We start from the raw sequence: 22552 nt of genomic DNA, 5'->3' as shown, positions 1-22552 counted from the left end.
AATGAAGGAGAGTAGATTTCATTGGACCTCAAAAAATTTTTTAAAAAAAGGAGGAAGAAAAAGAAATAGCTAAAATTGAATATTGTGTATATTCCTTTTTTGTCATGTTAATAAGCTGAGATATAGCAATTATTTTGGAAGCAATGTGGTATCGTCAGAAGCTTCAGAATATAAGGACTAATTTTTCCCTTATAAATCTTTCTCAGAACCAAAATGTGAGTTGTTCGTAGAATTCTGGTTTGGTTTGACTTTTGACGTAGGATGCAGAAGTAGATGGAGCAGATGGAACCAAGCCTGAGGAAGAGGAGGACGAAATAAAATATCCCCCAGTAGTCATCAAGAACACATTTCCTGAGGAACTGCAGAGATTTATGCCCCCGGGGGATAACGTCCACACCATCATTCTGGATTTTACACAAGTCAATTTTATTGATTCCGTTGGTGTAAAAACTGTGGCAGGGGTAAGCATCATCTTTAACAAATCACGTAACATCTCTGTGCCCAATGTCGCCATTAGTAAAATCAGAGAAGTGAGTAAACTAGGGTCCCTTTTCAACCGTTTAAATTTTTGTTGTTGTTTTTCAACTTTAATTGCAGAAAATATCAAAAATATACTAGACTACAGAGCATAGTGTCATGAACCCCAGTGTAACTACCACTCAGATTCAGCGAGTATCATTTCCCAGTCAGTCTTGTTTCATTGGTCCCCCACAGCCACTTTCCCCTTCTCTGACTTTGAATCACATCCTATTCATCACATCATCTGTAAATATTTCAGTACCTATCTCTTCCAAGAAGATTCTTCTAAAAATCATCACCATAATACCTCCATTACACCTGACTAAAATTAACAAGAATTCCTTGATGTTCCAAATTTTCATTGAGATGTAAAAGTCAAATGAAATGTAAAATTATTTTAAAATGATTAGCTCAAAACTGCATAATGATTGAAGCAAAGTAGCTCAAGTGAATGAAGAGCATCTTGTATCACTAAATACATGTTGGTAGAAAGAAACTTGCACTTCACAGTCAAGAGAAACTAAACTTTATTTCAACATTATTACAGATTGTAAAAGAATATGGAGATGTCGGTATTTATGTGTATTTAGCAGGATGCAGTGGTGAGTACATTTTTAGAATGGGGAGAAGTTTTAACATTTCAATTTTCTTACTTTTTTTTTAATTACTGTGTTTGGAAATATTTCCCCTTAATTTTAGTTTTTGGTGAAAATGAAAATTATTCTTATGAAAATCACTCTAAAGCAAGCTTTGAAATTAGCCACTTACAGGCACTCACATCACTGGGTTACTTGTGCCCAGCCCACTGCCCTGGAGTTGGAGGAAAGGAGCAAAGGAGATAATAAACCGTGGTTCAGGGCTGGTGTATTTTTTAGTGATTATTTACTTGATGGCTGTCATAAACATAGTTATAGAAAATCATTTAGGTTTTTCCATACAATGCCTGCTGTTTTTGTTTCATATTACATTTTGGTGAAAACAGTGCTTGAAAACGGAATCCACAGAAAGATACCACTTTTCACCTACCAGGATGGCAAACATTAAAAATGTCAGGCAGCAGGCTCTGCTGACTTAGCGTAGGGGAATAGGCAGTCTCGGGCACTGCTCATGGGAGTGCACAATGGAATAGCCTCCATGGAAGGGAGACCAGCATTTTCTTTCAAAATTACAAATGCACTTACCTTTAACGCAGCAAATCCAGCAATGTGCTTTCACACATTCAAAACAACACATGTACGTGGTTAGTCATCATAGTACCATCTATAAAAACAAAAGACTAGAGAAAATTTTAAGTGTAAAACAAGAAGGACCAGTTAAATAAACTAGGGTACATCTACACCATGGAATATACCACATAGTGGTAAAAAATTAAGTCAAAAAATTACATTTTAAAAATTTGAGACTAATGTACACATCTATTATGCTCTCTTGGGTAATAACGAGGAGGAAATAAGAATATATATTTGTATTTACTTATATTTGCATAAAGAAATACTGAAAGAATCCACAAGAAAATAATAAAAGTAGCTACCCTGACTGGGGGAGTGATGTCCCAGGGACGGGTATTGGGACTTTTTATTCTATCATTTAAAAAAAATTTTTTTAATTATTTTTAGGGGGGAGATCATTAGGTTTACTTATTGGTTTTTTTTTGGAGGAGGCACTGGGGATTGAACCCAGGACCTGTGTATGCTAAGCGTGAGCTCTACCACTGAGCTATACCCTGTCCCTGTTTTATCATTTTAGTATTTAAACTATATGAAAGGGTTATTCAGTTTGTTTGTTTTTTTAATGTATAAGAGTGATGCCCATAGTGGACTGCTTTTCCTTTCTTCTTTTATAGCACAAGTTGTGAATGACCTCAGTCGAAATCGATTTTTTGAAAATCCCGCCTTACTGGAGCTGCTGTTCCACAGCATCCACGACGCAGTCTTGGGCAGCCAAGCGCGAGAGGCGCTGGCAGAACAGGAGGCCTTGGCTGCTCCTCCCCCAGAGGACAACGAGCCCAATACCACTCCCGAGGTGTAGATGAGGCGCTCAGCCTGGGATCGGGTAGGAGCCTCTCGAGAAGTTACTAACCTACTAACCCACACACTTAAAATACTAGACACTAGATGGTCCCCCCTAAGGGTAAATCATAGTAGTCAGGCTTAATTTGGAGGGTGAATGACGCATCACAAGATGTATCTTACTTGTTTTTTTTTTTTCTTCAGTTGACTATTTCAAAGATATTAGCTCTTGCCCGCCTTTATTGTGTATTTCTGTTACTTTTTAGTATTTTCTTTGTAATCCAAGCACTTAGGAATTGATTTCCTTAGAGTACTTTACCTACAGATCAGAGATGCTGCCACCAGATGGGTGATACTGCTTTGCTTTTGTACTTCTTGGTCTATGGACATTCTGTAATCAGTTAGCTCACAGAGGGGGCAAGCCCACGATTCTCTAAAAGCTCTTTTAAAATAACCACATATTGTTACAGAAGCAATGTAAGTAGGTAGCAGAAAATTAGAAAAGACAGACAAGCAAAAATAAGAAAAACAAATTACATGGCCACCACTAAGAGCTTATTGCTAACACCTTCATGCATATCCTTCCAGATCTTTTTCTATTACATATATTTACATCTTTTAAACAAAATAAGATCGTAGTCTACATAGTGTTCTGTAACCTGTTTCCTTCAGTCAACAATCTCTGCTTTCTCATTCTAGAGTGTGCTTATTTCAAACCATATTCAAATTTCCCTAACTGTCCTCGCATTTCTAGTTGATTTGTCTAAATTTTAGTGTTCATTCTGTGGCCTTACACTACACATGGTCTTGTCCCCCGAAGTCACATAAATCTGTCTTAATCTAGCACTGTCCCTTTTTTGATGACACTGACTTGTTAAAGGGAGTTGGGCGGTTGTCCTGTAGAATCTGAGCGTGTCCACTTGCTTTTTCAAGGTGTTATTTAGCTTGTCCCTTTATTTCCTGAACTACCTGTAATCTAGAAGTTACATCTAACTAAAGGCTTTGCAGATTTGAGTAAAACATTTTTTGCTAGAATATATCACAGATGAGACACAAGCCTGAAATCACATCACAGCAGAAAACAGAAGTAATATCTAGTTCACCTACCAGTAACAGTGCTGAGATAGTGACAACCAATCCCCCAGTTACATTTTCTCCTTTGTGACTAGTGAGTTGTCTGTATGGTGTTCCTTTCGCATTGAATGAAGGTCCAGTTCCCTATTAACCATTTACCCAGGGGTTTTAACAGCTGGTGATAATCCTTGCCTAAATCAGAAATTGTAAGCTTTCTGTATTTTTTTCCCAATTCTCTCATTTCTTTTGCATTAATTAGTTAGTGTTTCTATGTAAACTACAGCTTTCCCGCCTTAGCTTGAGCTATTTGGTCACCTTTAAATACAGTTCTTACTGTAAAGGCAGGTTAAATGTTTGTTTGTTTGTTTGTTTAATTACCGACTTTAAGGAGTTGATTTAATAGAAGGTGACAAATTAGGTTCTTTTAGATTTCTTTTTGTTGTGATTATAGGCTCATGAATTTTTTATAGTTTTAGTATGTTTCAGTCCTTTATAGTTATTCTTTCTGGTGGTCAAATTGTCATACCTGTGGCCAGCAGGAGCCCCCAGAAGTTTTGTTGTTGTTGCTAATAGTGAAATAGCATTAAAGACCATGTATTTTAGAAAACTAACTACTAGGTCTACTTTAATATCTTCCTTAGAGGTCTATAGAATTATCAGTTACTTCTTCATCATACTCAGTTTTAAGCCTATGAGTGAGTCAGTACTATTTCAAGCACTCTCTGTAGTTGTTCAGGAGTGGGGAGACCTTTAAGCCAATTTGTCATCAGAAGTTCCTGCTCCTGCAGTCCTAACCACCAGCTCATTCCAGATCACAGCACAAGTATAAACCAATCTGCCCAAAGTCTCATCTGCTAAGATTTCCTGCTAATAGTTTGTCTTTTTTTTTTTTAATGTGTTTCCTTAGCGACTCCTTGTTTTAGTTTTCATGAAGAAAACACTTCAGGAGAAAAGTATATCAGGAAAGAACTAGGCTAACATGGGTCCACCCCAAACCAAACCCTACGGTTTGTTTGCTTTAACTCCTATCAGGTTTCTCAGTGACTTTAGTAATCTAATTCAAAGTAGACCCCCTCCTTTCTAATTAATCCATTGTCTGGACCTAGCGTCCAGAAACTAGATTTGCATCCAGTTACTTCCTTTGCAGCCGTCGCACAGAAGATCAGGTACATCTGCATTCTGATACAGACTGCCTTCTGAAAGAGCTTGTAGTTGTAGGACCTCAGCTTACACTAGGAACTTTTATAAAAGGGCTTGCATCATTTCAGCCATTGATGTGGGACTGAACAACTTTAAACAATGTTACTCAATACGTCATTGCATATTTTTCAGCACCAGTCTTTAACAAATGCTTTACGTACAGCACATACGCAAGTTCTGGTTGTTGATAGATTGAAAGTAGTAAACAAAAAAGTACTTGTCTGTAGCTTACAATTTGTATTTAACTTTGCCGTCCTTTAATTTTTCACCTATTTTGAATAGAATTCTACCATGTACATAGAAAGCACTTAAGTCCTACTGAGGGGAAGTATGTTTTTGTTTCAGTATGCCTCTGAGAACGTAAGAGTGCATTTCAAAATTTATTTTATCTAAATGTAAATATGTTTAGAATGTTTTGCTTAGAATTTTCATATAGGAAGGAAATTTCCTGACCTTTTTTACTTAGGATCAAGTTTTGTCTCTACCTCCTTCCTGGATGTTAGCAGCTGCTACTATATGTCTGTGTTTTTCGGCCCTGGTTCAAATTCAGATTCTCATTGCCCTATCAAAATCCACACTGATGGATAGAGGGACTAGACTAGCCTTATTTATGGCAGTATGGGAAAGCCCTATTTTCAGAAAGTTCCCATAAAGTGAAGTTGTCTTTCTCAAATCCTATGCATTGTGACCATGGTTGACCTCTGCCTCATGGATGGGTAGAATATGTTGGCAAACCGTTATGCCCCAGGGCCCAAGAAATTCCTAACTCATGTCACAGACACTGACTCTATAATCATACAGCAGCTGAGAGTGGGATCCCAATTGCCAACCACATCTGCAGTGGGACTCAGAGAAAGTGAGGGATATGAATCCCCTGCAAGTCCTGGGAGAAGCTCATTTTGTAGTTTGCAGGTATCATCTCTTTGTCCAGTCCATGTAGTTTGATCCTGTATCCTTACCTATTTAACAGAGAAAGGAGGTGCCTGCCTCCAAAGGTACATGTTGAGAAAATGAGACTGCCCTCATGTGTGCATGGAGAGGGTAGCAACCCAGAGAATCTGCCCTGCAGTGGGTAGGTGTGTTGTTCTGTGTTTGGGAATTGGGGGTGCCCTTGTGTGGGGATGAGTGAGGGAAGCGTATGTGGTGAGGAAGACTTTATCTATTATGTCTGCCCCTTTGGGGCAGTTTGCTCCTTGGTGTGAGTCTGTATGCTTTAGTGAGTGCAAAAATGCTGTTGGTTCTTTATAGTGTACCTTTTAGGAATGCTTTTAGGATTCAGTTTTAGATTCTTGATCATATGGGTTGAGAACTGGTAAAAGTTGGTCTGAGGACTGATAAATGTATTATCTAATTCTCTAAACATATAGCCAACCAAAATGCATGCAATGGTTTTGAAATCCCCCAAATCCCAACGGAATGTTCAAAAGCCAGGACTGCACCAGGTAACCTGCCTGCTGACTGACTTGAATCTAATCAGGTTTGAGCATCTCAAAAACCCATCTTGCCTTTGAAAAAGGCTTACCAGGTTTTTCATTGTACTGGTGCATAGCATTTCAACTTGATATCACAGATAAACCTGAGCTTTGTGGAAATTAAGTTTTCGTAAATCTAATCACACTTTTAAAGTGTTTTTTAAAGGATCACTGCAGTATTTTTCTAGTCACAAACTCTTTGTATTGATTTATCAGTACCCCAATACATGTTTAAACACGTTTGTCTATACATACATGTATGCACATGTATATACACACACCTTTTAGGTGCAGGGAGTTACAAGTGAATGTCTATTTTTTTTCTTTTTAAGTAGGGCACAGAGATGTTAATCTAGATAGTGTTGATTCCACCTGCTTACACATGCCCAGGCAGAAACACTCAAGATTTTTCAAATAAGCCATTGTACATTTATTTCATTGTGACCAGATTTTAACCATGTGACTGTGATGTCAAGATGATTCAGAGCCTATGACATGTTAGGCCTGAGTGAGCTCAAAATATCCATTTGTGTTGCCTCAGATTGGTACGTGTGATGTGTGTGGCCATGAGAAAGTGGTAAGACTTCAAGGCATATGTTCTCAATGCTTACATTTATCAAAATAGTACAAAAACATACACCTTTAGTCATTCAGTTGAATATATTTTATTATAAGTGTAACCTGGAACTAGGTCACTTTATTTCATACCTCATGAAAAGACTAGGCTTAGGAAAAATTTTATCAGTTTCACAAAAATGAAAAGTCAAGAAAAGATGTTGGATTTTATGAATGGTTTTAATTTTTCTGCTTGAAAACTTTCATGTTTTAAATACATCAGTGCAACACTTACATTTTTTATGTGTCAGCTTTTTCTTTTGTGAATTAAAGTGTATCCAGCTCTATTTTGCATTACTTATTTGTGAATATTGAACTGCAATAAAAATATTCTTTATTGTGTTTGGGTCTCAGTGTTTGGGGGAGAGCCTGGAAACAGTTAATTGTGGAGGAAGAAGGGAGGGAATTTGGTGGTGGTTGTACAAGAAATAATTTTAAAGAGATCTGTTTAGGATTCTAATACAACTTTTACTTAAGAAATACCTCACTATAGACCAGAAGTCCACCAGGAGCTTAACCAAAATCTTAAACTAGTAATTTATAAATGAAAGTAAGTACTTCTCTGTATGAAGCCAATTATGGATTTTCTGTGTATATTTTTTTGAAGTATAGTCAGTTTACAGTGTTGTCAATTTCTGGTGTACAGCACAATGCTTCAGTCATATGTGAACATACATTCATTTTCATATTCTTTTTTACCGTAAGTTCTCGAACTCCTAATTTGCTTATGGTTTCCTTTGCTGTGCAAAAGCTTGTAAGTTTAATTCGGTCCCATTTGTTTACTTTTGCCTTTATTTCTGTTGCCTGGGTAGACTGCCCTAGGAGAACGTTGCTAAGATATGTATCGGAATGTTTTGCCTGTTTTCTTCTAGGTTTATAGTGTCTTGTCTTAAGTTTAAGTCTTTAAGCCATTTTGAGTTTATTTTGTGTATGGTGTGAGGGAGTGTTCTCCATTTCTTTAAGTCATCTTTAATTTCCTTAGTCAGTGTTTTGTAGCTCTCCACATATGTCTTTCACTTCCTTGGTCAGACCAATTCTGGATTTTCTAAATTAGATTATTACGTGTAAATACTTTTCTTTCTGCTTTATTACTTCACTAGTTGTTAAAATCAATAATTTTTGACTGATCTGAAAGCAACTCAGATGGCAAAGCACAACATATTACATCAAATACTTCTTACACTTTAAAAATAGTCTGGCCAAACAATATTATTCAACATTGTAGGAAAAAAATGGAAACAAATGTGATCCTGTGCCAAGATGGGCCATTCTGATGAGGACAGAGGAGCATAACGGATAAGGAGCATAGGTGATGGAGCTGACATACAGGGACCTGAATCCCAGCTCGGCTACAAGGAAGTCAGGTAGGAAAATTCTGCATCCATTAAATCCACCTCACTGGGAAGATGCAGTGAGATAATATATGTACAGCACCCAGCCAGCGTATGCCTAGGACTTATATGGTCAAAGCAAGCACTTTACATTTAGAACCCTTAAATGTTAGTGGATCAAAAAATAGTCAACATACATTATGTAATAAGCTTTTCTGTTAATGACATTAGATATTAGCCTTATTTGCACTACAGAGAAAAGACAGCTAAAAAAAAAGCATACAGTTTTGAAACCATTTATTTTGTGTGTGTGAAATGGTTGTTAAGAAGTCTGTATAAGGTTAGGATTCCAATGAAAAGAAGTGTTTTCACGAACACCGCTGGACTCAGTTGTATGTCATATAGCGCGGAGTAGCACTGAATTTGGCATAGGACTTAATGACCTTATTTACAGCTTCCAAGAAATCCTTCTCAGTAGCAATTTTTCGCCGTGCTCTGATGGCAAACATACCAGCTTCTGTGCAGACACTTCTGATCTCAGCACCTTTCAAACAAAAAGAAAGTAACAGGCTTAATTAAAGCAGCTGGAACAGACAGACCACCAAATGGAAGCAATACCTTTCAACGTACCAGTGCTATTTGGACACAGTCGTGCTAACAGTTCAAATCTGATATCTCTTTCAACACTCATTGAGCGGGCATGAATCTTAAAAATATGAGTCCGACCCTAAAAATAAGGGAATTGAAAAATATTAAAATGGAAAACATCACAGGAAGAAAAAATTTTAAGAATCTCTTTTCTCCAATGAAGTGGTTTTCCCACCTCTAGATCAGGTAAGCTAAACTCAATCTTCCTGTCTAATCTCCCCGGCCTCATCAGCGCTGGGTCCAGAGTGTCAGGCCGGTTTGTGGCCATGAGCACTTTAATGTTGCCTCGGGGATCAAACCCATCCAGCTGATTGATCAGTTCCAACATCGTCCTCTGCACTTCATTGTCGCCTCCAGCACCATCATCAAAACGAGCCCCTGAGAAGACAAGAGGAAATATACACTCTTCATGTTCCCTCAGAGCAGCGCTGCGTGGGAAATCTTGATCCAGGTCAGGCCCTCCCCACCCCAGCCTAAATGAATGGTTCAGTTTTAAGCAAATCATGTAAGAACTGCTGCTTTACAAAAAACTAATTAGAACTTGTAGGTTTACTTAACATAGGTTCCTTTAAAGTATTTTTTAAATCCTCTTTAAGGAATTTTGTTAAGTCACTCAAAAACACCTCCATAGTTTAACACAATGAACACCTAAACAAGGCAACAAAATACATACAAGCTTTAGCACTATAACGGCATTTGATTGATTATATGTAAGAAGCTGCCATACCCCTCTAAATTTCTCAAAACTGTCCTTAAAAATATGGCTAAATCCACAATACAGCAGAAATGTACAGCTTCCTATCTCACTGATTTGGATATATTAGCATACTCTAGGTTAATGTCAATACTCTTCTTCATTTCAACCAAAATAGTTCCCCAAAAAAGGCCTCCAAATATATATTTTCATTTATACATTATATAAGTACATAGTGTTGTATTAATATATCACATACATTATAAAATACAAAAAAAGGAAATTTAAAAGATTAAATATGAGGGAAAATTCCAATATTTTCTTCCTGTACCCAAATACTGTTTTATACACAATCCATTTTGGAAAACATGGTTTCACAGAGCATCCTGATATCTTAAAGCTTATTCAGTCATACTACAAAAAGGACTTCAGGGTCACAACACTGCACTGACAGACTGTGGTCAAATTATGGGCCTTGAAAACACTGACTACAGAGTGTCTAGAGCCCACAAAGCCCATACAGTCTTAAAACAAGCCTAATGTAACCTCACCACAGTCCCCAGACAGTATTCCAGCATCCGCTATAGTTGTAAACCTTTTTTGTCACTAAGTTCATTAAATAACAACTGTCTGGACATACGCCACTTCTGCAGGATTATTACTCTTAACAGACTAACAATGGCCAAGGCCTATACAACATTTTAGAGTTTTCAAAGTCTATCACATTTATTACCTACCTCTCTCAACCCATGAAATAAACAAGGCAGGAATTATCATTCCTTTTACAAGATGAGCAAACTGGGCTCAGTTAAAATAACTTGCCTAGATTGCACAGCTGACACTCTGTTCATCAAGTCTATGAAGCCAGTATTATTTTATGTGTACTTTATGAAAAATTATCACCAAATTATGTCCCAGTGCTTTAACCTATTAAGTGAAGCTGCATGACAAGTAAGAAGTTGCTAAAATGTAAAAACTGTATGTGACCTATGAATGAAATTAAGAAAGTACGAAGACTTCGAGAAATAGCAATGCTACGTGCTTTTTTCCTTTATGGTGTAGCCCTACTGTTTATCAGATCTGTGCTCTGATGTGCCAAAACTCATAAGAGTTGAAATTAAAATTTCGTACAAGAAACCTATAATGAAAAGGAATAGATGTATGTATATGTATGACTGGGACATGATGCTGTTCACCAGAAACTGACACACTGTAACTAACTATACTTCAATTTAAAAAAAAAAAAAAGACAAAGTTCATATAAGATTAACATATCAGGGGAACTCTACACATATTACGACAGAATTCTCATGAAACCCAGTCCAAAACTAGTTCTTGAAGATAACACTCATACCTCCAATAGCATCAATTTCATCAAAGAAGATAAGGCAGGCTTTCTTTGTTCGGGCCATTTCAAAGAGCTCCCGAACCATTCGAGCCCCCTAATGACAAAAATAATTGTTAATTCAGGGTTGGCTTTAAAATCTTTTAAAATATAGTAGAAAGTTATGCTTTAAACTTTTCAGTATTCCTAACAGTATCCTCAACCTTTTAAAACAGTATTAATTTAATGATTCTGTATCTATTAAATAGCCAATAACTTTAAGACCTGAATAGGTCAAATTAACACAGTTAAATAAAATAAAAGCACCACTTCAATCAATAAAACTTGAGAAAATAAAAGCATCTGATCTGTTGCTGGGCATTTCTGATCACTGAATGTGATTTGTAAGTTCTGACCAGGGAATAAAGGTGTATCTCAGCTCCTGTAGATCCTTTTCTAATTCTCATTGTAAGTATACTAATCATTAATGTTTCGGATATAATATACTCAGCCCTAGACATACTCTCTAATGAAAAACAACATTCGTGTGTGTGTGTACACCCAGGCACATACATACAGATAATCTCTATTCTCTTTCTCAAAGGAACATAGAACACTGCTCCTGAAGTGAATACACTTCTGAATGCATTCACTAGGTATTTCTGGGGTAGTTATTTTACAAACCAAATCTGTAGAAAATGTCATCCTTCTAAGTAGGGAGCAAACGGATTTAAAATGTTGGCAGTTGTTTATTTCCAAATGACCACAAGGGAAGGCTGGTTGTCTTCTAAACTTCTAATTAGTACCCATCAATCAAAACATTTCAGGCCTTAATCTTCAAATGTGGAATTGCCATTTTGATTTCACCTATGCTTTATGAATCAGAGCTACATATTCTTTGATTATGATCAGTTTACTTTACCTCACCGACGTACTTCTGCACGAGTTCAGATCCAATAACTCGAATGAAGCAAGCATCAGTCCTGTTAGCGACGGCCCGAGCACAGAGTGTCTTGCCTGTACCCGGTGGGCCAAAGAGCAGCACACCCTTAGGAGGCTCAATGCCAAGGTTAACAAACCTCTCTGGCTGTAATGGAGAAACAATTTTTACACTTACCACTTCTCTATAATAAAAACAAGACTACTTCTACATCAATATATTTAAACCAAAACTATTAAGTCCACAATCTATATACTTGATCTCAGTAAGAATTTTATTCTAAAACATAGATATAAACTAGACTCTTATCAATACAGAAGGTTGAATGGCTTTTTAAGGTATTATTTCTACTATCCGGGGTTAACAAGACTTTTTTCCCCCCAATTTAAAAAAATTAGTGTTCAAAGAACAAAAAAGTATTATCTTGTATTTAATATCCTAATTTTTTCCATTATCCCCCCAAGCTTAATTTCATTCAATTAAACCCTATTTCTTCTTGATATCATTAAAACCCATGGTTTCTTCCACAATAACCTGTATTTAATATACTGATAAAGGTTAGCAATAACCTTGACCACCTCTGTCACTCTAAACAGCAGATCTTTCTTTTTTAAACAGGCTTGACTACTCAATCCTTTTGCTTTCTCTCTTCTGGAACTTACCAACTCTTCACACACCTACTCTTTACCCCCTCAAAAATATTCATTTAGGAAAATATAAAATTTTAAAAGGTATCTAATAATAGGCAATTCTAGTGCACAGTATACAAAAGGTCCTCACATCTTTGTACAAAGAAATTTAAAAGGCAACAGTACTCAGCCACTTACATGAAGTAGTGGGGTTTCAACTACTTCTCGAAGTTTCTCAATCTGTTCCTTACAGCCACCCACATCACTGTATGTAACATCAGGTTTTTCCTCCACCTAAGAGATGGATGAAAATGTACAACAGAGAGCGACACATTTTTGAACATTAATCCAAATGTTCTGTACAACAGAGTGGACCTAATTCCCTAAAAGAAAAATCAGACTTACAGCAAATAAGAATTTTAGTGAAAATGGAATACAATGCCCAGTGTCTAGACCCACTTGCTATATTACTTGTTATGACACTAAGTGAGAGATAAACTAGTAAAGACTGAAAAAGACTTTCTGATCTCAAAAATTGTTTTAAAAATTTTGACAACTCTTCGGTACATGCCCACATATTAATACTTCATTAGTTAAAACATTCAACATTTTTTGAGATGGATGCAATTGTATTCAGAGTCATGCCATTCCTTCTCCCTTCCACAGTTTCTTACCTGCATCATGGTAACTGTTGGGTCAATCTTAGGAGGCAGTGGAATGTGAATCTGATACTTATTTCTGTCCACACTAAGGAGGTAAAAAAGATCCTCACCAACACATTCAAAAAAATTGACTAAATGAATTACCATGTGTTCTATATACATTAATTACATTAACTCACTTACTCCTCATAACCGTCCCAGACCAAGTGCTTCCTCTACCTACACTAGTTACCTTAAATAGACTGGCAAATTCAACTCTAAAATTCTGGACCATCTCTGATCATGACATTTCAAGCCATAAAAAGCCATAGTGGGGGTTGAAAGGAGGCAAGTGGGAGGTCAGGAAGCAGATGAAGAAGGATGTTCACCCATGGCACTCTCCTAGACTACCCCTGGGTACTCCCTGGCACCCAGTTTATCCATTCAAAAGAAAGCCGAGGGTGTGACTGTGACATGGTATCTTCAATGAAAGACGAATACTTACTGTAAACAGAAATCTTACCCAACTCTCATCCCTTCTTCAATGTCGGTAGGTGCTACCTGATCACTGAGGTCCACCACAAACTTGGCAAACTGCTTCACGTTGATAATGTACTTTGGGTCCTCCGAATCAGCATTGATTATCTTTGTACATCTAACACGGCAAAAGGCTTGATTAGCATGAGGAACCTAAACCGCTAATAATGAATTCAAGTAACTAGATTCTCTCCTGGGCACACAGTATACTAAGGAGCAGGTGTAAACCCGACTTGCAGAAACTGGGCCACTGTTAAGGACCCTTCTCTGCGGAATATGCTCAATCCCAAGGGTCACTCAACTTTAGCCAAGCCATAAAATTTTCAAAACATACATTCCCCTGGAAAATTAAGCCCAAATATTTCATCATTAAGATGAAATCCTCTAATTTCTGGATTTTCATAACTATGTGCCTTTATTAGTGCTACTGCTCTGTATCTTACGTTATTCTCCCCTTTATTTTCTCTAAGGAGGCAGGCGTTTTGTCTTACATCAAGTTAAGTAATAAATGTGTTTTCATTCCTTCCCAAGTTTATACTTCAAATCCATTTTTATTATTGCTGCTTGTAACTTAAATATATTCTTTTCCTGTGGGATGTGGTGAAGGCAGATTTGCAATAAATAACCATGTACATTAGTGTAGGAGAAGGTAGTCTACTGTCTATCTTCTGTACTGTCTGTCCGCAGATGAAAAACAAAAACGAGAAACAGAACTATGTTAAAGAACTTCTGTCACAGCTGCAGCAACATATACTAAGCCAAAGTAGAAAACAGTCTCTGGAGTGTGCATGTAGGCAGAGCTAAGAGTAAGGTAAAAACGCTTTGTCCTTGCAGCATAACTGTGACATGGCTCCATCTTCTGTCACTAGCCAAGGTCCCCTAGAGACGTAAAATTATATATATATTTAGAGAGTACCTATCACTGCTTTATCTGACAGACCTTGGCAACACTGTATGCATAGATACAGATTTTTTTAACCCTCAGCTGAAAAGTATATATACAGAGACCTCCTCAACTTCCAGGACCACAGAGTAAGGACCTTCAGAAATCTGCCCATCCTTAAAAGCACAGGGAACACTGGTAAAAACAGTCAAAATCAACACTTTTAGAACTCTGGAAACTAACTACAGGCTTATAACAATCTAAAGAATGTTTATTTTTAAAAAAGGAGGGAGGAGTTTGACTGTCAGTAAGAACAGTGAGCCTTTTGCATTTAAACTCGCCTCACTCCTATCCCATTCTCCCCAGCTCTACAGAAGACTTGAAAGCCAACAGCCCCACAACAATAGTAACTTGATAACCAGCAGCCTTCCTAGGGGAAGGAGGGAGATGAAGAACTGGAGCTCCCCAAAAGCCCAAACCCCAGAGAACTATCTGACCCTCTTGGCAGCTAGCTGAAGAGCTCCCTTCTCAGGACTTCTTTTTATTTGAACTGACTCAGGGCTCATGGTGTACACACCTCTTACAGCACATTTTCCAACAAATGTCTGGAAACAATCAGTGGCAACTATCTGATATCAGAACTGTCTGAGGCAGCATTACCAGTTGGGGCTAACAAGAGGCTGATCAAAAAACTTGAAAAACAGCAACAGTAACAAACGCTGAAGAAAGGAAATCTGAGTTCCAAAACTGACATGTTATTTAAAATGTCCAGTTTCCATCAAGAAACTATGAGACACAAAAAGAAGTATGGCCTATGCATAGGGAAAAAAACAGTCTATAGAAACTGTCCCTGAGGAAGCCTAGACATTGGTCTTACTAAAGAAAAACTTTAATCAATATCATAAATATTCTTTTGAAAACCAAAGGAAACCATGTCTAAAGAATTCATGGGAAGTATGAGAACAATGTCTCACCACACAGAGAATATCAATGAAGAAATTAGACTGGAGTATTATTTGGCTATAAAAAGAAATGAGGTTCTGATACAAGCTATAACATGGGTAAACCTTAAAACATTATGCTAAGCTAAAGAAGCCAGGCATATATTGTGTGATTCCATTTATCTGAAATGTCCAGGATAGGCAAATCCACAGAGACAGAAAGTAGGTTAGTGGTTGCCAGCAGCCAGTGAGAGGGGAATAGAGACTGCTAATGGGTATGGGGTTTCTCTTGGGGGTGATGAAAATATTCTGGAGAGGAAAACAAAAGGTATCCAGAAATGCTGGGGCAAGGAATAGGGTGGTGGTAACTTCACTGAAAATGAGGAGAGTGAGGGGAATGATGATTAAACATACGTGAACCTGTTGCTGAAACTCCCTAGCACCCTATCTCCACTGTCCTTCCAAAATATTGGAGATTGGAGACACAGGAGACTAAAGACAACACCTCTGGGAAAAATGATGGTCCAAGTGAAAAGATCTAAAGATACTGACACTGAGCGCTCCCAAATTCGAACATTCAATATAAGCTACAGTGAAGCTGAGGGTCGACATGCCTCACTATTGAATCCAGGGCTTCTATTAGTGTTTTGGGCTCCCACTAAAACCAAAGCCCAAAGTAAGATGACCAGACATCGAGCATAAAAGACAGACACCAAGCAAGCAAAGAGGAAAAAAGCATCTTAGAGGAAGCAGAAACCCAGCTAGCCTTAACTTCCTTAGAGAGAACATACTACAACCATGATATGAGAACATTCAAACAAAACATATACATTAAAAGAAAGAAAAGCTCTTGGAAACTAAAAATTTAAGAAATGGGGGTGGTAGGGTGGGAATCAATAGATGGACTCCAAAGTTAAGAAAATCTCACATACACCCACACACAAAAAGACAAAACAAAGAAAAGCAGGAAAGAAAGATTAGCATATTAGAGGGGCCATCCAGGAGATCCAATATCCCAGTAATAGAAGTCCAGAATAGAGGACCAAGAAAATAGAAAAACATTATTAATAAATAAAGAGTTTCAAGAAAATCTGCCACACTGATGAACATGAGAGCCTGGAACCATAGATGAAAACAGACCAACACCAAGGCACACAGCCATGAAATTTCAGAACAGTGAGAACTAGAGGAGACTCTACAACTTTCAGAGGGAAAACAGGTCACACATACTGGGAATCACAATTTTCAGACTAGCTTCAAACTAACACCACCAGGAGGCAGAGGACAATGTAATCATGCCTTCAAAATTCTGAAGAACCTTCTATCAGTCAAAATATCTCCAGACATACATGGTCTCAAAAAAGTACCTCCCAAAAGACCCTCTTTCAGGAAGCTACCAGAGATTATGGGCCACCTAATTAGGGTGTAAGTGAACAAAAAGAGAAACTCATGGTACACCTGTATCAAAGACAGTATAAGATTTCCAAAATATGTAGTGATATCTAAAAAGAAAACAGGATATGTTTCTTTGCAAGCAAATATATACATGAAGATGCACAGGAGGATTAAGAGGACCAAACTATTCTCAAACTATTCTCAGTAGTTATGTCTGAGGAAAGGGCAGCAGGACAGCAGGGTGGGAAGGGAGGTCTTCACATTTTGTTCTGTACCTTCCTGTATCATTTGAATCTTTTATATGATTATGGCTTTACCTGTTTCTTTAATAATTGTTTAAGATATAATGTTAACCCTACATCCTTTTGTGGAAAGCTTTTATTTACTTGGAACATGGCATACAAATTCTTTATGAACTATTGCATTTTACTGGAGACTTTAAAAAGTACCTAACAGTACAGATAAAAATAAATTTGCACAGAGCACTATGCATACCTTGCAACCTGCAAAGGCTGTTCACTCTGGAGTGTTTGCTTATCGGCAGCCAAATCCCAGAGTGCTGGCGGGGCCAGGCCAGTGTCAGACTCTTTGATACCTACATAAAGATTAAAAAATTCACTCAAATGTAATGCAGCATGCTAAAGCAAGCTTTCTCAACCTCAGCACTAACAACATTTTGGATTGAATAATTTGTTACGGGGGAGGGTGTCCTGTGCATTACAGGATGGTGAGCAGCAACCTTTACCTCCAGCCACTAGATCACTAGCACTACCTCCCCTCAAGTTATGAGGATGAAGAATGTCTCCAGACACTGCCAGATGTCCTGAGGGGATGACCCCAGTTTTTTGTGCAGGGAAACTACTATAAAATTTCACCACTCAAGTTCCCAAGAAGAAAATGTTCCAATTTTTAGGCCATAGCCCACTTACATCAAGCAATACCATGTGAGATCATATTTTTAGTCAAGAAGAAATTCTGGAGGGGGTGTATAGCTCAGTGCTATAGCTAAGAGTGCCTGCTTAGCATGCATGAGGTCCTAGGTTCAATCCCCGACACCTCCACTAAGAAATAATAAAATAAATAAACCTAATTACCTCCCCTTCACAAAAAATAATAAAAAATAAAAATATAAAAAAGAAGAAATTCTGACTTGTTTATTAAGGGTCTACTGAACTTGGCTTTGACCAACAGAAACATTTGCTTAAAGGATGATGGTGTTTTTTAATTGCTTAAGCATTAAAATTGCTTATACAAGATAGTGAAAGTGATTATTAAATGGGATCCAATTTCTTAACAGATAGGAAGGATAAATTTTTTTAAATCTATGATTCATGAAAAAGTAACATTTGAATTTCAACTCCTTTGAAATAATTAAACCATTACATATAAAGAGAGGAAACAGGAATAAAATATATATACCAGTGAGCTCATTAATTTTCTTGAGAAGTTGCTGAATGTCATCTTCAACCTGTTTGATCTGCCTAGAGTAAGTGCTCTGACCCTAAGAGATAAAGGTCAGTTTAATTAGAGCATAAGGATAGCAACAATTTATTAAACTATAGACAAAAACTTTAACAGTTACATTCATAATAGCTGTTACTGTCCTAAAGCTTGTAGAAAGTTAAAGTAGAGAGAGGGAGTATATCATTTCAGAACTATTCCTGAACCAATATAGTCCCCCAAACAGGCAACACACCATTATGCACAATAACAAATGAAAATCATGCCTGAAATTATCTAAAATGCAGGCTCATTTCTATGCATTAAAACTTGCCATTTCAGATCTAATTCATTTTCACACACTTTAAATAGAGGAAGTATTTGTTTAAATTATTTTAAGTATCTTTCAATACAGTATCACACTTCAGTAAGCTTAGACATGCTGAATATTTACTGTCTGTCCAAAGCAGAAACTGTAAATAGATAACTTTTTTCATGAAGATTAGAATAAACTGCTAGACAGTCTCTTCTAACTATTTTGGAAGGACAATCCCAACAAACGTCCTTATTTCAACACAAAACACCTATATTTTGTGGACCCTGGAACAACTTACGTAAGTTTTCAGCAAGGCAATATCCCCCTCATCCAGAGCTAAAAGAAGAGAGAGAATACGTGAAATTCAAACAAAAGAAACTAGAGCCAACAATTTTTTTCTGTTCAATTCAAATGGTATTAATTCAGTGAGAAAAACTGTGCAAAGTTATAATGATATAAATACAACCATCAAATAGTTTCTGGACTCAGAGAAATTTTACCTAGCTGGGTGACGGTGGATTAAAAAAAAAGTGCATAACACACCTTCAAAGTGATATGATATGATACAATAAGCATAGGGAACCCAAAGAAAAGACTTTGAGAATCAAAATGACCTGAGCACTAGTCCCAGCAAGGTCATACATTTGCTAAGTAACCTTGGAAAAATCATTTAATTTCTCTGAGCATCAGTCTTCTCGTCGGAGAAAATTAATTTTACCCTTAGTGTTGCTATAAAGATCAAGTAAGCTATGAAAAAGCACATAAACTACACACATTAGTCATAACTGTCATTCAAGGGATAAACTTAATATGTTTATAGAATGATAACTTACCTAGAGAAATACACAGATGAAATGTTAAATCTCTGTGACTCAGTTTTTCACTAGATAACTGAGTACCTCTTTCAAGGAAAAAGTGTGTGAGTTGAAAGGAGAGGAAATGCTCTGTCTTTGAGGGGTGGGTGGAAATTAAGAAAGGGTGATAGGAGAGGTTGAAGTTGTTTAGGAGGGAAAGAGAAAAAGACAAGAAGAAAACCACCATAATAATGTTTAAAAATAGCCTATAAGTAGCAAAAGAGAATAGCATAAAGATGAGACTACAAATGGGGCTACTGGGAAGAAATCATATATAAATGTGGTATGCGTATCTCATGAACTGTGGGTAAAAGTGTCAAGTAGTATACTCCCTAAGGAGAGTAACCGGACACTGTCTATAAAAATTACAACTTCATTTAAAAAATCTACCCTACAGCTTGTGTTTGTACATGTGGCAAAAATTATATTAACAAGGTTATTCATTGCTCTACAATGGCCAACAGATTGAAAGAAAACGAAATGTCCATTAACAATGATTAATTACACACATTATTGAACACCCAATAATTTGAGATATTATACAGACAACACTGCCTCTTTATATAACCGTATGAGCTTATCCCTAAGCCATTAAGATTTTTAAAAAACCAAGACATACACATGTTAATTTATGTTAAAAAAGAAAAAAAGAAAAAAGGACTATATAAGCAAATCTGCTTGTTATGTACACAGAAAATGTCTAGAAGAGCAAAATGGCAGCATCAGTTGCCTCCGTGGATGAGAGGTGGCTGGACTCAAAGATGAGACATTTTCAACTTATCTTTTTCTGTCTTTTGGGTCTTGAACCATGTAAATGCATTATCCAGTCAAAGGAATTTTAAAAAAACCGGGGATTAACAGACACACATTACTACATATAAAATAGATAAACAAGAACCTACTGTATAGCACAGGAAACTATATTCAATTTCTTTTAATAAGCTATAATGGAAAATAATGAAAATATAAGTGTATATATATGTATGTGTGTGTGTGCACGTATAACTGAATCACTTTGCTGTACACCTGAAGGTAACGTTGTACATCAGCCACACTTAGATTAAAAAAAAATTTTTTTAATTATGTCTCAAGTTCCTGGCTACAGGATGATAGCAGCAGGCTGTCACTTGAGGGGGAGGAAAGGCAGTAAAGAGGATCCAGGTAACCAAGCACCTCCAGGTGTGGAAGTTTTCAAGGCCTGCAAGGCCAAGCGGTGTGCGTGACTTCTTCAAGGCCTGGGAGATGAATGCGAATAAAAGTTTCGATTAAGAGGAAATGAAAACAGAACTGGAGCTGGAAACGGGAGACGGAGAAGACAGGCAGGTTAACCGGCTGCCTCCCAAGCCTAAATCACTAGCGGCACAAAAGCAACAGAGCCCAGAGCTGGAATCCTGCTCCTCCCCGTCCACCCCTCCAACCCTGGGGGCCAAGACTGGTCCTGCCCCGGCCCGGAGCCCCGGCCTACGTCAACTGACCTCGGATGGGTTTGTCGTCCTTTTCATCTTCTTTGGTTTTCCGCTGATCCGCACCGAGGTAATCCGGCATTTTAGGAGATCCAAGCCCCTTGGCTCCCGGGTGATTACACAGCACCTTCCTGGCTTCCGGTGGTGCCCGCCCTTTTCCCTTCCTCACCGGAAGTGAAGCGGACTTCGCGGGCCCTTTCACAGCCGCACCAGGCGGAAGAGCGCTCTGGAGGACACCACCGGCGGCGGATCGAAGTTAGGGGACTAGGAAGAATTCCCTGCTGGAAAGGAAAGTCGATCGGTCTACCTGGGCCTCTCACCATGGCGAGTTCCCTGAGCAACAGGTTTCACGACCAACTCAGGCTCAGGTTGCTGAGTTTAAATCCTGCTTTAGTCATTTACTCTGTACTCGTGGGTAACTTCTTTATTCTCTGTGTTGTAATTTCCCCGTAACCTCGGCATTGTGGAGGAATTGAATAACAGTGTTTGTAAAGTACCTGGCATATTAGATACGCCGTGAGTAGTGGCTAGATTTACAAATAGGATGAAGGTAAACAGGAGTCGGTTCTTAATTTGACGTTAACAAGGGACGAGGAGATAGTGGTTTCAGTGTTTGAGCCTGCTGCCAAAGAGTGGTACTATCCTCAGACACAGGGAAGTCAGGGGAAAAGAGCAGGTTTTGAAAGAAACGAATTTGGGAGATGAGTAACAGAAGAGACCAGTTAGGAGACAATTGTAGAATTGAGAAATTTTTTAAAAAGGCTCACCCATCTGTGCACAGTCAACAGAGTGAAAAAGCAACCTACAGAATGGGAGAAAATATTTGTAAGTCATTTATCTGATAAGAGGTTAATATCCAGAATATATAAAGAACTAAAACTCAGTAACAAGAAAAAAAAAAACTTCTTTATTTTTAATGGATAATGTACTTGGATTGACAGCTCTCCAAAGAAGTTATACAAATGGCGAACGAACACATGAAAAGATGCTCAACATCACTGGTCCCGGAGAAAATGCAAATCAAAACCATGAGATACCACCTCATAACCCATCAGAACAGCTACTATCAAAAATAAAGAAGAAGAAGTTGGTGAGGATGTGCAGAAAATGGAAACCTTGGGTACTTCTGATGGGAATGTAAAATGGTATAACCACTATGGAGAATAGTATGGCAGTACCTAAAAAAATTAAACAATTTTCAAATGACCCAGCATTCCAGTTCTGGGTATATACAGAAAAGAATTGAAAGCAGAGTCTCAAAGAGGTATCTGTACTTCCATGTTCATAGCAGCATTGTTAACAATAGACAAAAGGTGGAATCAACCCATTCAACAGATGAATGGATAAATAAAATGTACATGCAATGAAATATTTTCAGCCTTAAAAAGGAAAGAAATTCTGGCACATACTACAATTGTGAGGACATTCTGAGTAAGTCACTAAAAGACATACTGTATGACTCTATTTATATGAAGTACCTATAGTCAAATTCACAGAGATAGAAAGTAGAATGATGATAGCTAGGGACTGGGGGGAGTGGAAATGGGGAATTGTTTAATGGGTATCAGTTTCAGTTTTGCAAGATGAAGAGTTCTAGAGATTGGTTGCACAAAAAAGTGAATGTACT

At 37.6% G+C, this 22552-nt stretch overlaps 2 protein-coding genes across 2 annotated transcripts in view; one reads left to right on the top strand and one right to left on the bottom strand.

The window, feature by feature from the left end:
• The window catches only part of SLC26A5 (solute carrier family 26 member 5), a 51262-nt gene extending 44062 nt beyond the window's left edge, over positions 1–7200 (top strand). Inside the window, exons 19-21 of the mRNA XM_031454730.2 lie at positions 261–461; positions 1067–1121; positions 2363–7200. Coding sequence (XP_031310590.1) covers positions 261–461; positions 1067–1121; positions 2363–2547 — 441 coding nt within the window. The 3' untranslated portion in view covers positions 2548–7200. The remainder of the gene's footprint in view (positions 1–260; positions 462–1066; positions 1122–2362) is intronic.
• Positions 7201–8500: 1300 nt separating this feature from the next.
• Positions 8501–21096, bottom strand: PSMC2 (proteasome 26S subunit, ATPase 2). Its single transcript, XM_010984809.3, has 12 exons — positions 20938–21096; positions 18907–18944; positions 18272–18353; positions 17348–17447; positions 13620–13751; positions 13130–13202; positions 12654–12749; positions 11809–11973; positions 10917–11004; positions 9044–9246; positions 8851–8947; positions 8501–8764 (listed from the first exon to the last, which is right to left on the bottom strand). Exons 1-12 carry the CDS (start codon positions 21005–21007, stop codon positions 8607–8609), a joined length of 1302 nt encoding a protein of 433 aa, XP_010983111.1. The 5' UTR covers positions 21008–21096; the 3' UTR covers positions 8501–8606.
• Positions 21097–22552: the final 1456 nt, after the last annotated feature.

The sequence above is a fragment of the Camelus dromedarius genome, chromosome 7, assembly GCF_036321535.1.
Source record: "Camelus dromedarius isolate mCamDro1 chromosome 7, mCamDro1.pat, whole genome shotgun sequence".
NCBI lineage: Eukaryota > Metazoa > Chordata > Mammalia > Artiodactyla > Camelidae > Camelus > Camelus dromedarius.
Note: the sequence above shows the minus strand (reverse complement) of the source record. Positions and strands in the feature narration are given on the sequence as shown.